Source organism: Lepidothrix coronata, unplaced genomic scaffold, assembly GCF_001604755.1.
Source record: "Lepidothrix coronata isolate B3197 unplaced genomic scaffold, Lepidothrix_coronata-1.0 Scaffold38, whole genome shotgun sequence".
NCBI classification, from domain to species: domain Eukaryota; kingdom Metazoa; phylum Chordata; class Aves; order Passeriformes; family Pipridae; genus Lepidothrix; species Lepidothrix coronata.
In genome coordinates this window covers 1,881,984-1,902,703 of record NW_016690218.1, presented here as the reverse complement: position 1 = coordinate 1,902,703, position 20,720 = coordinate 1,881,984, and the positions used below count along the sequence as shown (strand labels likewise).

General features: G+C 43.9%; 1 protein-coding gene across 1 annotated transcript; it reads right to left on the bottom strand.

Annotated features, from left to right (window-relative positions):
- Nucleotides 1-1,602: 1,602 nt before the first annotated feature.
- ACBD3 (acyl-CoA binding domain containing 3) lies at nucleotides 1,603-20,039 on the bottom strand. Its single transcript, XM_017812942.1, has 8 exons — nucleotides 19,780-20,039; nucleotides 12,295-12,436; nucleotides 11,194-11,334; nucleotides 10,302-10,460; nucleotides 8,322-8,496; nucleotides 5,492-5,684; nucleotides 4,532-4,816; nucleotides 1,603-3,729 (listed from the first exon to the last, which is right to left on the bottom strand). Exons 1-8 carry the CDS (start codon nucleotides 20,036-20,038, stop codon nucleotides 3,518-3,520), a joined length of 1,566 nt encoding a protein of 521 aa, XP_017668431.1. The 5' UTR covers nucleotide 20,039; the 3' UTR covers nucleotides 1,603-3,517.
- Nucleotides 20,040-20,720: the final 681 nt, after the last annotated feature.

Here is a 20,720-nt window from a genome sequence, read left to right as displayed (position 1 = left end):
ATCTGGTGCTAGAGAGCATCAAGCAGTCAGAAAGCAGCCTTCACATTTCTCTTTTGGATTAATAAGGCTAACAACTGCTTGAGCTGTCAGCCTGGAGCTCAGCTAGCACTTGGGTGAAGGGCAACTACTTTGCTGCTTTGTACTTTTAACAGGCCTGTGCAGCCCACTCTTACTCCTCCTAAAGCAACAGCGTAAGTAGGAGGTTAAATGGCTGAACCCTGCCCATTACAGTTACCTCAAAGGTTGCATCCAGCTGCTCTAAATCAGTGTCTAATCTGTGACTTACAAAGCAAAGTACAAGGCAGAAAGTGCTAAAAGCCAAGGTGTGGGAAGGAGAGCAAAGAGGATAGGTGAGGATAATTTCACAGGGCAGCCAAGTGGTTTAATTAGCAAGTTGTTTCAATTGCAACTGCTTACCCTTCTGGGACAGCAGAGTCAAGGAAGACCGTGCCTTGCTGTCTCCTACACAACTGCCTCAAAGAAACTGCAGAAGGAACATCCATGTTGATGGTGCTTTTGAGAACAACATCATTTCTAACAATGGCTTGTCCCTCGGATTGTTTAGCTTTCCTCAAAGGACCAGCATATCTGGAACAGAGCTCTGTGAACCTGTTTATGTTGCACCACCTGGAGTTACTGGCAGCGACTCAGTTCTTTTCAGAAAGTGTTTATGATAAGTCTCTTGTGGAAGAGAGCTGCCTTGAGTGAGCTGCAAGGAGCACAGTGCTTCACTTTTAATTGGAGAAAGGGGAATTTATACATGCATGAGACAGGTAAAATAGGCCCAACTGGGCTAGGCTTGCTGCTGTAATTACTTCAGTTTTCAATGCAGTTGCACATTTCACGTGAAATGAGCTTGTAACAAACTCAGACTACGGTACATTGAACTTCTCAGCATCTTGCCTCTCAGCACAGCACTTGTTTTGTTCTCTCTGAAGAGATTTCTGCTCCTCAGGTGAAATCTGAGAGCACCAGCTTGAGAGGCTGCTGTCTACAGGGGCAGATGGGGCCACGGACCAAACTAGTGCACAACCTACTTGCAGCCTCAGATCTGGGATAAGCTACTTACCAGCAGCAGGTAAGCAGTAAAGGGTGATTTTGGCCAACAGAAACCTTGGAATAACTTGCCTTTTTGCCTCTAGGTCCTTGCTTTTCTTCCTGTTCAGTCTAAACTGTAAATGGTCCTGCCTGTCTCTTGCCCTTCGGGCCAAAGGCTTCTCAGGACAACTCACCCAGCCCCTGCTGCCCTCGGGGTCTGGGTTCATTAAGCCTCAGGGGGAAAGGCAGGCGCTTTTCTTCTCGGCAGAAAGAGAGCTTACAGGTTCTAGCTGCCCACATCCAACCCCTTCTGCTACCCATTCAAAAACCAAAGCGATGATGCAGTTCAAGCTGGGCTCTTCCAACACTGACAGATGGCCTCATCCAGCGAGCCAGAGACATTCTTGTGCAGAGCCTTTGGCCCGAGCAATTTGGCTGCTAAGACCACAGTGTGAGCAGGGTACTGAGCCTTTAAAAACGAGGGGGAAGGTGACAAGCTTATCTTAGCTCAGTAGCCATAAACAGCAATGCCAAGATTTGCAAATTAATAAAAAGCCAACAGCATTACAGATAAATGTCTTTTAATTAGGATTAAATACTATCTCAAGGTATCTTGAAATCGCACTTGTACTGTACTAATCAACAGCCAGAGGCAATAAAAAAAAGTCTGAAAACGTAAAAGTTCTAACATCCAACACATGACAGTAAGTGCTGCCATTTAAAGCGACAAACACCGCTCCCAAGAACAAATATTCTTAGAGGAAAAAGTTGTAACATTTTTGTATGGACAAAAAAAATGTAAATTGAAGACCAGAAGAAATATATTAGTGCCTGCCTTTTTAAAAGGTGTTTGTTTGGGGTTTTTTTTTGTTTCTTTTTTTGTGTTTTTTTTTACATTAAATACAGTTTCCTTTAAAAGCAAGGTACTTTCTAAAGTCATGGTTTATATACCGTATGTACACAAGAGCAGAACATTGTACAGTGTTTTTGGATAAAGCAGCACTAACTAGCTCTAAGCTGGTACGGTGTTGCTGAACCAAAAGCAAGATGACAAGTTAAGCACTCTAGGAGAAGTATCTCCACGGTTGGTATGAGAAAAGTAAAAGTATCATGTATGTACAAACTGATTATTCAAACGAATCCCGCAAACTCAACATCATTTGCCGTGAAACTGCACATGCTGCAGCTAATCAATGGAAGTCCTACTGCAAGAGCTGATCTGAGACCCAAAGTAACCCTTTCCTTTCAGCAACAAAGTGCATTACCCATGCAGAGAGCACTTGCACAAGTCATTATTGCAACACATCACCCCTGGGCCCCGGGGGGTGTGGATTCTTACTGCAGCCTCAAGCCAAGTAGCCACCTGCGTTTTTTTCACTGTACAAAATACAAAATGCCCCAACCAAACCATATGAAACTGAGATTAAAGCTACGTTAAGTATCTGTATGTGCACTCTGCCTTTCTGCTGACAGTTACAAATTAAAGCAGAAAGTTCACACCCCAGTATCACCAGTTCAGACTAAAATGGAGTGGCAGTGATTTCTGCAATTAGTGCAACATTAACTCCTATACTTTATCAAAGTGACTTACTGCTCTTCAGATGCACAGCGTGCTTATTCAGGTCTTACAAAAACAAACCAGAATGCTGTGCAGAAAACTGGTTTCAAGCCTGTAGACTTCTTTTTCTTAAAGTCTACCCCATTAAAAACCCACCAAACTCAGAAACAGTTTGTGCCCGTGGTTCTAAGTCAATTGCATCAAAAATTACTTTTTTTATTTTAGAGTTAGCAGTGGGGCAGAGATTAAGGTTCTTCTTGTAACATACACTTTTAATTGTCCTTCAGTTTACACCTTCAGAAGAGGTTATTTGCTGTACTCTCAGAATGCTGATCATCCTTGTCTTAGACACTACACTGGTTTAAGGAACTGAATGTTTCTTTGATGAGGACAGAAGTGAGACAACTTGTTTCTAAACTGCATCAACTTAAAGTTTCAAGTTTTAATGGTGTAAAAAAAATCTGACATTCAATTACAGTTAAGAGAAACTTGCTACACAGCAAACTGCATCCAAATCTACCAGTTATTGATGGGACCTTTAAATTAACCGTTAACAAGTTATTCAAAGCATCCAGACCTGGAAATATCAGATCACCCAGCCAGTGAACCAGCAACTCCCTCCCCCTTTTTCATGAGACTCTAACAAATGCAACTGATGTGACCTTAGCACTGGAGCCAATGACTTCCATTGGTTAACTCCAATCCCCAAATAGGTTAGGGAGATCCTGTGTTAAACCCAATGCAATATGCATTAGTGTCATGGAGCAGGAAGATCCCAGTGTCTACTTGTTAAAAGTTCACACAAACCATACAGATACAGACAGGATAAAACACAGACTCAAAAGGATCCATTATGCTTGAAGAAAATTCCAAATAAAATGACATCTTCTGCACAGCCCAGCCTCAGACACAGCCACACCTTTATCTAGTATAATAAACTCTGTAGTAAACTGTTTTTGACCTCCATAGAGAGTAGGAGTTGTCAAATTTAAGAAGATAAACTCCTCTCCCTGGGTACTGGTGGCTGCCAGCATACACTTCTTCATGACAGTCTCGTCTGTACACAGGCACTATTTCATCTAGCTGAGGCTTGTTGGCATTCTTTTTGGCTTTTTCTTCACTGCTAGTATTTTCTACAAGAGAAAAGAAGGGTGTCAGTTAACATGGGTGGACGCTTTACGAGAGAAAGTCAGACTGATCTTCAGTGGACAAGGCACCCTTTGTTAAAGGGATTCAAACCAAGGCTGTGGCTAAAGCACCAGAAGCAGGAGGAACAGTAAGCACAATCACTTTACTGTAATTTATACAGCTTGATATTAAAACTCACCACATCCATCTCTCCAGGAAAGCTGGGTCAGTTTGTAGAGATGCCAAGCTCTAGTTTTCAGTAACACATTACCCCACACTGTCTGCTACTGACCTGACATACTTACTACTAGAGATTAGTTAGTAGTAATTCCCAGAAAGCCACTGCTTCCTATATCAGGGCAGCTCCTTCTAAGCAAATCACATGCTCACTGCAAAACACTTTTTGTGATGGGTTTGCTAGACTCCCCCGCAGGCAAAGGCTGTGACTTGTGTCCCAGCCACTGACAGTACTGCTCTTTGAAGCTGTTTTGCTGAAGCCTCAAGGGCAGAATTTTTCTTAAGGTTTTCAGCGTGCACATCCACTGTGCTTTATTATGGCACAGGTTTCAGTCTAGCTTACTGAGTAGTTGACTTAGGAAAAGGATTTCCCCAGACTCAACTCCTTGAACCTATCTCTGATCAAAGGAGGTGACTGAAGGTACTTTCAGAACTGCACTTCCTATTCAAAATTGAAAGCATGATTCCAGCTAAATGTAAGCCAGGGAAGCCAGGAAATTACACAAGACAATCAGCTGGGGTTTTCCCTCACAGCAAACTCTGACAGTTTATATAAATCAGCATGCTTACCTTCCTCTTCCTCCTCATCATCACTGGATTCGCTGACATGCACACTGACTGCAGTATTAGGGGAGTCTGTCCATTCAAAATACACCCCAAAACCAATGTCATAATTGTCTGTAGCAAACTCCCAAAAGAGGTAAGACCCCTCTTCATGAGTTGGTACTCTGACTGTAACCACTTCTCCTCGGCCCACTGTGATCACAGAGTCTGCATCCTGACGGATTTTTTCCTTGAAGTCTTTTATCTGGGGTCGTGTCCACATTGATGGGGCAGCTATCACTGGAACAGAATCTGCAGAGATGGGAGGAAATACTCCAGTTAGGGGGTTTTTTTCAGTTATTTATGCTGGATACTTAAGTGTGCCTTGAGAGCATTTGAGGACCACAAGCATCAGATTTGCTTCCAAGTAATTTTTTTTAACTGAAGAAGCAGGTTTCAACACTGAAAACATGTATGAAATGCAGTGTAAATTTAGTTATAAAACTACTAAATGCTACCAGTTCCCCCATCAGTCACATTTAAACCAACAGTGCTTAGACAGAAAAGACTCAGAAGACAGATGTACTGCCACAGGTTTATACTGCACAGAACCCTTCACTGAAAGGATCTTTAATCAGTTTTAACCTGAGTTCACATAAGATTGAACATATTTCTGCCCAGAACAGCTTTTGTGCTAGAACTTTTATGCTCCTTTCCTTCTAGTTCAGAGTGAAAGGAGGTTCTGGATCCCATCGGCTCTGCTGAAATACTTTTGTTGCTTCCTCTTCCCCTCCCCTCCCAAAGCTGTTTTGCCTATACAATATTGCTCTGCATTGAGAGACAGCAGACCCGGGAATCAAACCTAGCTTTTCCATAGCCCAATGAAGCCAAGCAAAGAACCACAGTAACCATCCTGTCTTAAGACATCTGAATCATAAGAAGGGCTTTTGTTATTTATTTTTAATTAACAAGTCTAGCTAGTCCTACCTTTTGGTCCATTTTCCAGTGCTTCTTCCAAAGCCTCTGGATCCAACTCTTTTTCGGGGCTGTCTGCGTGTGCACTGGCCTGCCCATTAATAGATGGGGTGTCCCCTGGGGCAGGTGTATTCACCTTGGATGCAGTAGTCAGAGGTGCTCCTGTCGCTGCCACCACTGCCTCCTGCTGCTTTTGTAAGGCTGCCTAAAATGACAGAAATTAAGTCAAGGAAAGCCAAACCCTCACAAGATGTCAGTTTTATACCTTCCAGCAGAAGGCGTAAAGACAACTTAAAAGAAAAAATCTCCCCCTGCACCCCACAAGGGGGTTTGACTCAAAAGATAGAAGCAGCACACATTAACCAGTGAGAATAACATCTACTTTTTATCAAGGGAAGTGAAGTCACTTTGTTCTAGACTGGTGGATACAATCTGAACAACAACAAAAAAAAATCAAATTAATTAGGGTACACACAATAAACTCCTGCACGTAACTGCGGAAGTTCTGCATTCCTATAACATATATTCCTAATAATAACAATGAGATTTTGATGAACAAATGGATTATAGGTATCCTGCAGGAGTATGAAGACAATACAGTCAAACATTAGTTAAATTTAAAATCTGAGCCCTTGTACAGATGCTGTCCAGATCCACTTTCTACTACAGCAGTTCTACTACATCACTGAGAGAAAGTGGTGAGAACTCTTCTAAAACCTTATTGCATACAGTCTTTCCAAAACTAGCTGCATCACAAGCCGATCTGTGAGCCACCATGGGAGAACAGCACTTTGTAACTGCACCAACAGATCCCAATGCAGCTGAGTCACAGGCATCCACACAGAAAGCATTCCTTGGAAGTGTTATGGAAGCTGTGTGAGTCTTCCGGGGAGTCCAGACTTGAATTAGATAATTTTAGCTCTGTTACATGCTTCTTTTTCATGTTTTCCTCTGCATGAGTTGCCCAAGTAGAGATTTGAAAGATCAGCTTCATTGCCTGGCAGGATTATTTTGTAAGCCATTATATAAAGGAAAGGCTGTTTCGCCTGGGTTTTGGAGGGCATTAGGTCTTCTGTGCGTAGAAAGCAGCCAGCCATGATCTAAAGGAGCAGTGTGAATAGCACTGGAAAAATCTGGCAGGACCTTCTACACCTCAGTCTCAAGGGAGCAGCATCAACTACAGAAGACATCAAGCCCAAGTCTGATGAAGCTGTAGCTTTTGCTTCCACTATGACACCAAAGCACTGGTACCAAGGGCTCATTAATCTTCAAGAGCAACTAGAACAGGGCAGAGACTCTCTGCCCTTTCTATACCACTTGAACTCCATCAAATCATGGCTTGGCTTGGAAGGGAGCTTTAAAGATCATCTAGTTCCAAACACACTGCCATGGGAAGGGACACCTTCCACTAGATCAGGCTGCTCAAAGCTCCATCAAACCTGGCCCTTAACAGTTCCAAGGACAGGCCTCCCACAGCTCCTCTGGGCAACCTATGCCAGTGTCTGACCACCCACACTGTAAAAAAATATAAATTCTCCCTTATGTTCAATCTAGACCTACACTCTCTCAGACCAAAACCTTTGTCCCTTGTCGTGTCACTACAGACCCTGGTAAAAAGGTCTTTTTTCATGTTTCTAATAAGCCCCTTTAGACATTGAAAGCCTGCAATGAGGTTTTCCCAGAGCCCTCGCTTCTCCAGGCTGAACGACCCCAGCTATCTCAGCCTGTCTCCTCAGCAGAGGCACTTCAGCCCTCTGAGCATCTTCTTGGCCCTCCTCTTGACCTGCTCCAACAGGTCCATGTTCTTCTTATGTCAGAGACCCCAGAGCTGGATGCAGCATTCCAGGGTGGGGGTCTCATGCGAGCAGAATAGAGCGGGGAGAATCATCTCCGTCCCTCAACCTTCTAATCACATTTGTTTTTATGCACCCCAGGATATCATTGCCTTTCTGGGCTGCAATTAAGTTCTGGATATGAACTGCATTGCCAGTTCATATCCAGTGTTTCATTCACCAGCCCATCTCTGCAGGAGTGCTCTCAACCCATTCACCCCCAAGTCTGTACTGATATTGGAGAGTGCCTTGAACTGACCCAGGTGCAGGGCCTTGTTGAACTTCATGAGGTTCACATGGCTTCCTTCCTTGAACGTTTCTTTGCTGAGGGCATCAGCCTCAACAAAATGCAAATGACTTAACAGGAAATTAATTACTGTATTTTAAGTCCTTAGCTCAGACCTCAGGCTGGCAGTTACAGTCAGTCCTCCCACCCAACTCACAAGCAGCTTATTGCAGGCAAGCAACTTCATCAGACACTGATGTCAGACAATAGATGCAAAAGGAGAGAGAAGTCAGGAGAGCTCAAGCTGGCAGGGAGGAGCAATCTCAAACCCAGTAGAGATGCATCAGTGCTGCATGCTCAGCTGGAAACACAGGGCTGAACAAAGCCTGCTGCTCTGCACAGATCTTCATACCTACAGGGAGAGTCACCTGAGTAGGTCTGTTCATGCTCAGATGCACTGGTATGTACCCCCATTAAATTACACACACACCACTGATGCTGCAGCAGAGCGTTTCACATTGGTCTCCAATAATAATAATAATATTGGACCAAGTCATTAGTAAAGACTGCTTAGAATTTTCTTAATTAACAGCTGCTTCAGGAATCTACTTGAAAAGATTAAATAAAGGGGCTTCGGTGTTTGAATCTGAAGCAGCATTACTCACTAGCACAGTAGCTCTCCTCGCAGCAATTACCTTTTCAAGGAGATAACAGCAGTCAAGGCAACACCTCCCAGTGACAGCCTGGGACACAAAATCCAAGTTTCTCGGCTGGTCAGCCATACCTGTTGCTGTGCGAGCTGGACTTGATACAACTGCTGCATGTACTGCTGATAATGCTGTTCCTGGAGCTGCCGAATCAGGATCTGCTGCTGCTCATAGTTGCCCGGATACTGCTGGGCTGCATATTGCTGGAACTGAATGGCAGTCTGGGAGTTCAGAGCTGCCATTATCTGCTGCCTGGATTGGTGGGAGGAGAGTAGCAGATTACAAGCAGCTGAGGGTATTGGGGAAATCCCTGTATTTAAATGACTTAAGTGGCCTCAAAGACAGTTAATTCTGTTCCTGCAAAACCCAATTAAAATAAATCTACATAATAGAGCAGTGCCCAGATCTAATGCAAATGTGAATTTGCCTAAAAAATATGGTGAGAATAATACAGAAGGAAGCAACAATTTCTACCCAATGTTTGGAAACATCAAACATTAAAACAACAAGACCTCTTACATAATTCTAAATCTGTAGTCTGATAAAGTCTGATAAAGAGGTAAGGCTACAAAAAATGCATGGCTAAATTTCTCCATCAAGCAAAGGAAAAAATTCACATGTGGCTCTTCCAGAAAACATCCTTCTAGCGGACCTACAAATATTGATAAGAACAAAACTGCTGTGGTACAGCATGCCAATGCTTTTTTGGTAAGTCTAAGAAAAACATACCACATGACTATCTTAATTTCCCCGGCCAGTATGCAAACAGGTATGAAAAACATGACTGACAGTGGACTAATTCAGGAACAAAAAAAAAAAATAATGCTGCCAGCTAGGGCACCTGCACCTCCAGTAAACTCAACTGCTGAAACTTCAGGAACACATGGGTAACTTATGTGCAGACTCAGTTTTGATCCTCTCCCCAAAAGATTAATAGAAACTATAGAGTAAACTACTAGCTAGATCCAGGGTTTGTCTCACATGTTACATCCATCAGTAACCAGCTATCAATGTTTCAGAGGAAGAAAGAAGTATTACACAAATGCAGAAGTAATTTTTTCCTTCCCACTCATTTTCCGTCCTAAAGAGCAAGATTTAATACTTTTCAGCAAACTATGACCAGTTTAGATACACTTGGTCGGTACATAAGTATCCACATTCCTTTTCTGTCTGAATTCTTTGTCTCTGTAACCTTCTACAACCACTTAATACACAACTCTTATTCCTGTAAAAATCTCTCTTAGCTTCAAGGCATACCACACTTCTTGTTACTTAGCATTGTGTAACACTTTAATCTGTTAATCTATGTCTCTCTTTTACACTATTCTGGCTCTCACCATGTTACACCAACAGTAAAACTTGTGGATTAATTATTTGCTCCCTTCTCAAACCCACTACATAGCAAGTACAGGATCTACTTCAGAGACACCCCCTGCGAAGACATTTTTATTATGGAAAATGACTGTTGACTGATGTGGAACAGCTTTACTGCTCCCTTAAATATTACATGTGCAAAGCCAGATCCACGTTTTCAGCATCCGCATGTGATGGGAACAATGAAATATAACTAGAGCTTATATTCCAAGTAAACAATTTAATTCAGGCTACAAACAGTGATTAAGTGCATTTGAATGTGAATTCTGTACTCCCCTGAACTGTTATCCGATTTCCAAGGCTCTGCCTTCTGTGACCAGTTAAGAAACTTTCAAGTCATAGTTCAAACAACACTTCCAGCTGGACACAGCTCTGGTCAGCTGAATGCAGCATTAATCATTTAAGAAGCAGAACCACAAGTTTTCATGAGGTTCAGCCCTTGAACCCCAAAACCTCCAGAGCTTCTCTTTAAACAAAGCTTCTCTGGCACTTTCATCTGAGAAAGCTGCATACAATAACATGTTAGGATAATTTTTTTCTGCAAACCGTGTCCCTCTTAACTAAGGATGCAAATGTTTCTGCCAGGCTCGAGTGCTCTGACCTTTAGCAGAACCATTTAAACAGATACAATTGTCTCAAGTGCAATGCAGTTATTTTAAGTGTTGTTTGCTTCTGCTACTCACTTCTGTTGTTCCATCCGAAGTCGTTCCTCCTCTATTCTCCTCCTCTCCTCTTCTTCCCTTCTCAGTCTTTCCTCTTCTTCTCGCCTACGCTTTTCTTCTTCTTTTTGTAAACGCTCACGCTCCTCCTCTTCACGCCGCCTTCGTTCTTCCTCTTCTCTTCTGCAACATCCACTCAATAAGCTATTTCAGCATTCCTACAGTCCTAGGATGAGTTATTTTCAACATGCTGTAGCCTGCTTTTTGCCTGCCCAATAAGGCTTTTTGGGCAGTATGATCTCCTCCCACTTAAACTGACCTGGAGAAGCGTCTTATCGGACACATGAAGAAAACACATTATTGTACAGTTTTACCGTGCTCAGCAGCATGACAGGTGTAAATCCTGTGTCACAATTTGATATTCATGCTAACCTGTTACTATGCTATCTGTAGCAGAGGGAAGTAGAAAAAATTGCCTGAATATCTTATAAACACATCTTCCAAGCTTTAACACATGTTGAATAATGATGTGGATACTATAGTTTAACAACCACATGACATGTAAGCAATAATAAGACAGCCTTTGTCAAGTTGCTAACCCATACTAGGAGTTTAAAACACCTGACAATTTAGTCCACAGAAATTGGGACAGACATTTTGTGAAGCATCTCTACTTAAGCAGATGGCAGTATCAGCAAAATTTTTATAATTCCTTATATTTTAGCTGTCTTCATCTCAGAAACAATCATTCATTTCTGACAAAGTAAAAAGGCTTAAAGAGATCAAATGGCACCACGGCCACCTAAACTTCAAGTATTTATGTTCCTAAGATAACTTCAGCCTAGGCCAGCTGTGATACTCTCCGCAGGTCAAGAGTTACACAATATACACCAACACCAAAGCATTCAAATGTTACCTTCTCTTTTCTTGTTCTTCTTTCTCTATCTTGTGGGAAGTGACATACGTTGAAAACAAGTGGCAGCACCTATGGAGGAGCTTGACAAATTCTGTCATAGCTTTTTGCTTTGACATGTTTCCAAGAGCAGCCCATTCCTTCCTGAGAAAAAGAGAGAAATCACCTGAAATAACACAAGACTCAACTCTTTTCACATCATTAGTGAACTGAAAACACAGCAAAGAAAAAGAAGTTGGAAGACCAGGGACCAAACTTGATCATATGCAGTTTCAGAGAACCAACAACTTTTCCCCAAAGACAGCACTGCCTGCATCAGAACAACTCTTTCAGTTGAATTCTGAACTATGTCAAAAAACTTCCCAGCTACAAGTGAACCTGATGTATTTTTTTACCCTTCCTGCACTCTAGTTTGTGGAAAAAAAAGTATACACTTTCCTGAACGAACAAACATGGTAACAACTATTGATTACAGCGCTCCAGTTAGTTAAAAGCAATAGCTTGGTTCTTCCTAAGGAAAGCTATATCCATTTGTCCAAAAGCAGTGCACTGGGTCCAGCTCAGAGAAGCCACTGCTGTGTTGCACATTGCCTTCACACAAGAAATAGCAACAATGAACATGAGGAGTGCAGCCCGAACTGCAAGCAATACCAGAGACACACCTGAGACTGCCCAGATCTCATAAAAAATTTACTCAGTGTGAATGCATCGGGTGTCTAATTTCAGAAATTATCTTTGGTATTAGGACAAGCTATGGTGAATGCTTCTACCAGGCAAAAGGCTTGGCCTGCTGTAACCCTGGCATGGAGTTAGGATGAAACATGGGCCTGCACTTTAATGCAGCCTTAAACTGCTATGAGAAACTGGACTGTCTGCACAGCAGCATCTCCTAATGCGGCTGAAAAAACCCATCTGTTAGTTCCTGTACTCAACTGTGACTCAAGATCTCTAAGATGTATTTGAAGAGGCCACTTGCACTTTCCATTAGCATACACACACACTGAGATAACCCACATACTTGTACTCTTCTTGCAGAAATTGGATGATGTTATCTTCAGACAGGAAATGCAGAGTTAAGACCAACAAAAGCACCAGCCCTCTTACCTTCTATCATTCCCCAGCACATCAAAGAATCCAACTTCAGGGCAAGTGTCAGGGTTGTAAGGTCCCAGCAGAACCTGCTTGTGCAGTGCCACAAGTTTGAGCTTTTCTTCATAGGTTGGATGAAAGGCTTTGCCATCTTTTTCTGTAGGAAAAAAAAGAGAATTTCACTGTTGTGATTAATTGATTAAACACAGGAGAGGAAAGAGGATTTTGTATAACCATTACCATAATTTTCTCCATAAAAAAAGAATAAGTAAGTCAAGTCACAAAAGGTTAGACAAATTACGACAGTTCTATTCTAATAAAATATAGATCTGTCTAGAAGAAACACATCCATTTCAGCTGCTAAAACTTCATTGTGAAATGTTTTTCCTCATACTATCTACATGTTTTCATCATACTATCTACAGTCAATCTTAGCTAATAAGTTACCACAAATATTTATGTTAATTTGTTGAACATTGTACCATATAGATCTACATCTCCGAAACATTTAAAAACCCCAACTGAATTCAAGTGTGTCTGCCAAGTCTCCTCTAGTGTGGATAGGAAGGATTTTCCACAAAGAACGATGTGATGTTAACTTTATAGATTGCTCTCCTTTTGCTCTTCACACCAATGAAAGCAGAACAACCAAGGTGGAAGGCAAGGAAAACTGCACAGACAAAAAATCAGACTTAAGGAAAGTTCACCTTGAGGGAATTTGATTGCTGCACTTTGCCAAGGCAGCTGGAATAGCCCATCACAATGAAAAACCTTAGAGCTGACTCCATCAGTATCAACACGTACAAAGAGCTCTGGATGTAAGAATAAGGCAACATAAGCCTGAACATATTCCAGTGGCTCGACACCAACTCCTTCTGAAGCATTCGAGGTTAGATCCCGCTGCACATTTACAGGTAAGAAGAGTCTGGCATTGATTTAAAAATGATATATGAATTAGTCAGCTAGGATTTATCTCAGCACATTTAAACTGTCAAAACAAATCACAGAAACAGCACTGCTATATGCAGCTACACTGCTCATTAAGAAAAGACATTTGTCTTGAACAGGAAAACAAATAAATAAGCATCATCTCCTTTTGGAAGGGCTGAAATGAGGAAGCTATTACCAGAGGTAAGCGATAGTCACTTCATGACTGTAGTGCTCTCTAGGTAGTCAGGAGCTGGAGGCAGAGCTGCCACTAGTTTCCAGTTCTCCTTTGGAGCAAGTTGTTTACAGCTCCAAACTGAACAGTCCACACCTAAATTTCAGAGCTGACACGTATTGCAAAATTGCTTGGCTGATGCTTGTGAGCAGAGGTATGAACAGGAAATAAAGCAAATCTTAGAACAAGAGAGGATGGAAAATACCTCTACTTACAGCTTATCAAGAAACTGAGAACGCATACTTCTGGAAATCAGAAACAATCCCAGAGGGAAAGTGTGTGCAGGTCACAGCAAGCAGCTCTATTTTTGACAGAGAAAGTTCAGTACGTTATTGGACTTACTCAGTTAAAACATCACAAGGAACATGTATGCCATTTGTTTTGAAGCCAAAATCAAATGATTAGGAAAGCAAATATTTAGTTACTTATTATCAATTCCTAGAGGTCCACATCACTCTTGCAGAATCTGAAGTATTTGCTCTTGCTCCAGTGTCCCACAACCTTACAGCAAATATAGCTTCCGGCCTCAAAAACAGAAGCCTTTCTCCACAAAAATATCTATTTCCAAAAATAGCTGGAGAGATATCTCCAGCTATATCTAGTGGAGAAGGGGGGATATAAAAACTGAACCAGAGTCTACTCAGTGGTACGCAGTGAAAGGACAAGAGGCAGCTGACACAAACCGAAATATAGGAAATGCCACTAAGCATTTTTGTTGGGGTTTTTTGTTTGGTTGTTTTGGGGTTTTTTTTTGTTGTTGTTTTTGTTGTTGTTGGTTTTTTTTTAATATTTTGTTTTGATTTTTAACTGAGAGTGATCAAGCATTGGAACCCACTGTCCAGAGTTTTTAAGTCTCCATGATAGCAGATATTCAAGACCCAAATGGAGACAGTTCCACAAAGCCTGATCTGAAACAGGAGGGCTAAACCCGACAATCCCCAGCAGTCCCTTCCCACCCCAAGTCTATGATCCTTAAGAGATGCAAATCACTACATGCTGGTAAGCTCTCTCCATGGGTCTTGGGTCTCCTGCTCTCAGGCCTCCCAAAGAGCCCTTTGGCTTTTCCTCAATTCTTCACACTTCATATTTAACTCGGAATTTACTCATTAGGTAACAAGCACTTCCATTAGCCTCAATAAACAGCACACGCTTTGAAATAATACTTCATATCCTGGGGCACTGTGCTAAAAGCATGTCAATTGACAAGGGCACTAAACTGAAATTTTGCCAGACTTTTGAGCAAAGTATGATTCTCAAGGGGTCCCTATAGCATAGTTTACCTTGGACAGCCTGTGTACCTACAGCTGTCTGCCAAAAAACATACCTATTTGATGTACTAGACTGCTGCCTAAGCCAGATAACTTCATCAGTATTTGAACTCACTTCTGAAGAGAATTAGAGTGAAAAAAACCCCACCATTTCCCATGCTATGCACAGCACATCTGCATTTTCACAGAACAGAGAAGTCAGACCTCATGCCCTAATTACTGAGAGAAGCCAAAAATCTGCATTTACGAAGAATGGTGACCCAAGGGAAGAACAACAAACAAGTTAAATAAGAGAGGAAAACAGACAGATGAGAAAAGTATGAGAGGCATTCAGTGACTTGTAGATAATGCAGATTAGAAGCAAATTATCAGAAAAACACTTGGAGCCGGTCAGACAGTGAAGTTGTACACTACTTATTTTTCAGTTGAATTCTTCAGCATGAACCATGCTGCATAACCATCCCGAAGATTTGGAATTGTTGCTGTTTAACTGAACCAGAGGACCTGAACTCATCTGCAGAGTCGAATACGCCAAAAAGTGCATTAGTGTGTCCAGACAAGTAGAACTGCCAAATCTATTCAAGCATCCGTGAACGTACCACTTAAGTAGGCATTACCCACACACCTAACACAGCTGTCAGGAAGCTGAAGCTCTAGGGAACACACTGAGCAATCCAAAGGATGTGTGTGCACAGCAGTAATACAGCAACTACACAACGCTCCCTACGCCACTGGTATGCCTGACCCAAGAGGGCCTGAGAGAGGCTCAGCTTGCAAACACAACAGAAAGATGAAGCTGCTATAGTAATGAGAGGCTGGTAACAGGGGCTTATGCCACTACGTGGCACTGTATTATTGACATGAATTGAGAAAAGCCCACAAATTTGGACTCAAAGGAACTTAAGAACTATGCTTAAGAGACTGTATTGTGCAAGACACTGTTACTCGTGTGTAAATTCTGATTTTTTTTCCCCCTGTAAGAAACATGGCACAACGTGCTGCACCTTCTTCTCCAACTTTGCCCACTCTAAACACCTAATTCCTGTGGGATGGCATTAGGTCAAGTCATCTAGAAGAACCTAGAAAAGTTTGTGAAATGTGATTTTTCACCTCAGCTCTTAAAAGCAGAAGTAACATATGTTAACTCTATTCACTTGCAAAGTTTTAATGAGCAAGACCAAAACTGCGAAGTGCGAGGACTGAACTGCTACTGCAGATCCCAGTACGCTCTTACACTCCTAATTCTCCTCTCCTAAAGGTGTTCTGCCTCACCAGAAGAATTACCAACCAGCCCTTCCAATTAAACATGATCAAAGCTCAACTTCACAAATGTAGATAAGTTATAGGGGTTTTCATATCTTGAAAAAAAGAGCCTACTTAACTTACGAATTACAATCATGCCATCAAATTAGTGCTCAAAAAAGAGGTCAAACAATTAATTCAGAATGATGTTCTGCTGAGGTTGAAGATGCATTCTTGTTAGGATAAGAGGAAATAACTTGAGCAGTCAAAGAAAATTGGAGTACTTAACATTCCAGGAAAGCTTTTAGATACCAAAATGATATGGTTTGTGTACTGTCTACTCAGATGTGTTGCACTGCAAATCACTTTAGACAGTGCATGAACACTTCAGGGACTGTCATATATTGAAGGTTGGGTGCAATGGTATTTCAATGACAGGATGTGGAAAACAACAACGCCAGGCTGATCCTGATTTGCTGGCAGAATTATGCAAGCCAATGTCTCCTACTGCAGGACACAACTTACATCTCGAACATGCTGCCTTCACTGGCATAGCTCGTACCAGCTCAACGAGCAGAATAAGCCATCAGAGACACTTGTACTCTGTCAGCTGCCCCAGGGCTCACAATTACAGACAGTCCTAGAGACAAAGAAATACACAATGACTGTAACATGACTGTGTTCTCCACTGTATACTGGATCCAGCACAGTGGAGCAGCTTCTTAATGAGAGCCAAAACACTGGTCGACCTGCACTAGGCTCGACGGAACAGTAAGGGAAAGAGTGCATAAGGGAAAGAAGGCTCTGGTTTCCCACAGAAAAATGGACTGGAACACTATTACCATCTATTTTCTACGCCTCTGTTCTTCTGAAAAGCTCTCTTCACAAGCCATTATGAATGCTAAAAAAAGGTAGTGCACATCTCCTGCACAGCCTAAGGCCTGACAGTGGAAGTGACACAGGGTCAAGCGTTTTAGATCTGCTTTAGATCTGTCTTTATCAGAGACAAAATAAAGTAGCTCTTGAGTCTCTTCAGTATCCTAGCCTAGTTCAGTTGCATTTTGCACATTGTTTATGTCCCTCCCTCCCTGTCTTGTCTTCAAGCAATTCTGTTCCCTGCAATATGCCACCACAGGCAAGCATCAGCAGTCATTGTAATAGGCAAATCTGAAGTATTTTGATCACATTCAACTTTTCTAGGAAGAAAGTGCATCATGAGTTACAGACAACTCCGTCTGCACACTGAAGCAGAAAGGAAGCTGCTTAACTAGAGATTGCTGCTTACCCCTTGACCTCACACAGGGCTCCTCTGGCATCCCGACCCAAGATCCTTCCATCCCAATCACCATAGTTAAACCAGATACCATCATTCTCCCAAACTAATACTTCTCCGAGTCACTCGTTTATTCCACAGAAGTTTTTCAGAGCCACCTCTATCTCCAAATCAGCACAGTTTTAGAAGAATGATGATGAACAAGGTCTCAGCTTTGACCTATTAACATCGGGGAATCTTCAGATGCTGCATATGTTGCTACTTGAAGTACAGGAGGAATCCATATTTGCTCCTTGGCATGTACAAGGCTGCTAAACAAGCGTGCCCACTCCCACAGTTGTTTTGACAGTGGATGCATGAAAATCATTTGGAAACGAGACCAATTATTTTCGGAGCCATGCAGATATAGAACAAGCTGGCAGAATCAGTAACCCAAGTATTACAAGCTCCTGTAACTCACCATCACATCTATAAATAAAAATCCCTGTGTTACGTCACTTTCAGGAAAAAAGCTACAGATGAAATGATAGGCAATGACTTTGTGTGAGTTACTCCAGCCATAAGGATAGAGAAATAAGGTCTTTATTGGAAAGTCTGACAACTCAGTACAACGTGGAAAATTCTCCTCTTTTAAATAAAACCATGAGTTACAAGAAATTGCAGAAGGCTAAAAAAGGAGCAGCAGTATGTCGAAACATGTTGATATTTAGTTTTGATTAAAAAGAGAGCAACCAAAAAAACCACTGCTGAGACAAGACAATGCAAGGAACTGGAACCTACATACAAGTAACACTACACTGACTTTTCACCATCCAAAAGGAGATAAACTTGAGCATAAATTCCATTAAAACGTGATATAATAGATACAGGGTATTGCTTATCTACATAGCAATAATGCAGATAAATTCACTCACGGTGTGTAATTTTTATACCCTAAATACAGGTTCCAGTAGAATATTCAGCCCAAGACAGAGTAAGACCACAGTTGACTGAGACAAGGAATTTGCTGCTGCAGAGATGTTTCTTTCTCCATCATGTTTTAAGAACAAACATTCATTAAACCAAACCAGTATTCTTCTAAGCAACCCGTTTTACAGAAAGAAGAAAGAGATAGAAGGTACAATGCTTCCCGATAACCAGTCGTAGCAGCTTCTGATACAAAGGAGAAATAAATTAAAAAAAAAAAAATCAAGATTTTAGGATCTCTTCTGGGTGTTTATACAGCTTAAAAAAGTAATATCTCTGTATATTAGCATGCTAACAAAATGCTTTGTGGAAGGGCATTAGAACAGGGTCAAAGAACCAGGGCTCAAGAAACTGCTTAAAGCCTTACATGCTCCAAACAACTCAAGCAATGTGAAGAAAACAGACAACTTTGTCCTTCCAGCACAGTTTCCACCTGCCAGCAATGCTTCCCCTCAGAAGAGAGAGCCTTTCTGGGAGGTCATCTAACAACTGACTGCCGCAAGACTGACCTTTCCAAGTACAGAGCTGTCTTCCCTAGTGCAGGCATGTTGCTGGACACCCTGCTCTGCACCCCACATGAAGCAGCAGCTGCCTGAAATCCTCTGGAGTGACACATCACTCAACGTGCTGAACACAGTGCTACAGCGAACACAGCTCTTCTCTAAACCACACAGCTGATTTTCTTCTCCTGAAGAAACCAAGAGTGGCAAGGTACCTCTGGCTTCCTGCAGATGCAAACCTGGATACAGAGAATCCCAGGAAAAATGCTCCAGGTCTACACCCTGGGTATTTCCCTGCTGCCTCGCGCAGCTGCTTGCGGGAGTCATGACGGCAAACAGAATCAATTAGGTCGGAAAAGACCTCTCAGATCATCGAGTCCAACCTATGGTCGAACACCACCACGTCAAGTAGACCAAGGCATCAAGTGCCACCTCCAGTCTTTCCTTAAACACCTCCAGGGAGGGTGACTCCACCACCTCCCTGGGCAGTCCATTCTAACGTTTAATCACCGTTTCTGTAAAGAAATTCTTCCCAGTGTCCAACCTAAACCTCCCTGGCCGCAGCTAAAGACTACGTCCTCGCGTCCCGAAGCAGCAAAGCCAGCCCCGGAGCTGGCATCCTGCGGAGACGGCCCGACACCTCCCGCCGGGATCCCGGCTGCCAGCACACACGGCACCGCTCAAAGCGAGCGCTCCTCGCCCACGTCTGCGAGCTGTGCCTTCCCCTGCCACCAGCAAGGACCTCTGTAGCTCCGTTTTTAGGTCGGGCGCTGCAATCCCCCGGCAGTGCCCTGCCGGCCCCGCGGCCCAGGGCAGCCTCTCCCGGCTCTTCTGCCGCCGCCCGCCTCGGCTCGCGTCCCGAGGAACAAGGAAAAGCGCATCCCCAGGAGCCGCCTCCGACGCCGGGACATGCTGCTCGCCCCTCGCCCGGCACACCGAGTCCCCCCCCGGGGCCGCCCCCCGCGGCTCTCCGGGGCTCCCCCTGCCCCCCGCAGTCCGGCCCGGGCGATGCCGCCCGAGGCTGCCCCGGGCCCAGTGGCTCCCCCGGCCCGTGCCGGGGCTGTGGGGCCAGGCTGGGGCGGGGCTCACCTTTGAAGAAGCGCAGAGCCAGCCCGTACAGCTCCTCCAGCGCGAAGCCCCAGCTCCGCTCCAGGCTCAGCGCCGCCTCCTCCGCCGCCTCGCCGCCGGCCTCCGCCGCGCCGGGAGCACCGGGGCCCGGCCGGCCCCGCCCCGCCGCCGGCTCGCCCTGCGCCGGCCGCGCTTCGCAGGGCGGCACCTCGGCGTTGGGGCTCAGCGTCAGCCCGTCCACCGAGACCTCGAGCCGGTCCGAGCTCAGCACCGCCGCCATCCTCCGCCGCCTCCCGCCCGCCCTCCGCCTCCTGCTCCGCTGCGGCGGCCACGTCCCGACTTCCCGTCCCCTCCGACCCGGATCTTCCGGGACCGCCCACGGCCCCGCCCCGCCCGGCCCCGCTCCAGGGGCACGGGGAGCACCCGGGAATGGCGCTGGAAGTGAACTGGCCTCCTTCCCTCGGGGCCACTGCCCTCACCAGCAGTTTGGGGAGCTTCGCCCCCTGCAAATCCCGGGTGACAGGAGTGTCTGGGGGAGCCGCCGCTGGACACTTTGTCTGCGCTTTTTGGTTGCTCAGTAAAAGGGATAATGATTTTTCGACAGCGATAAGTCGCAGACTGAAAGCATAGGAAAGACAAGGGGCTTCTGGAGAGGGTCCAGCGAAGGGCCAAAAAGATGATTAGGGGTCTGTAGCATCTCTCGTGAGGGAGCTGGACCTGCTTAGTTGAGAGAAGACGGAGAAGGGATCTCATTAATGCATATAATATCGCAAAGGCGGGTGCCAGGAGGACGGGGCCAGGCTCTTTTCAGTGGTGTCCAGCGACAGGACAAGGAGACATAACCATAAACTAAAACACAAGAACTTCTTTACATTGAGGGTGGCAGAGCACTGGGACAGACTGCCCAGGGAGGTTGTGGAGTCTCCCTCTCTGGAGATGTTCACAACCCACCTGGATGAGCT

Bases quoted from the DNA above. Each gene is read 5' to 3' on its own strand.
- ACBD3 (XM_017812942.1), bottom strand. From the start codon at position 20,038: ATGGCGGCGGTGCTGAGCTCGGACCGGCTCGAGGTCTCGGTGGACGGG. The intron at 11,335-12,294 runs GTAAGAGGGCTG...TCTTTTTCTCAG, and splicing joins GTGCTGGGGAATGATAGAAG to GAAGGAATGGGCTGCTCTTG. The intron at 10,461-11,193 runs GTAACATTTGAA...TGGATGTTGCAG, and splicing joins GAAGAACAAGAAAAGAGAAG to AAGAGAAGAGGAAGAACGAA.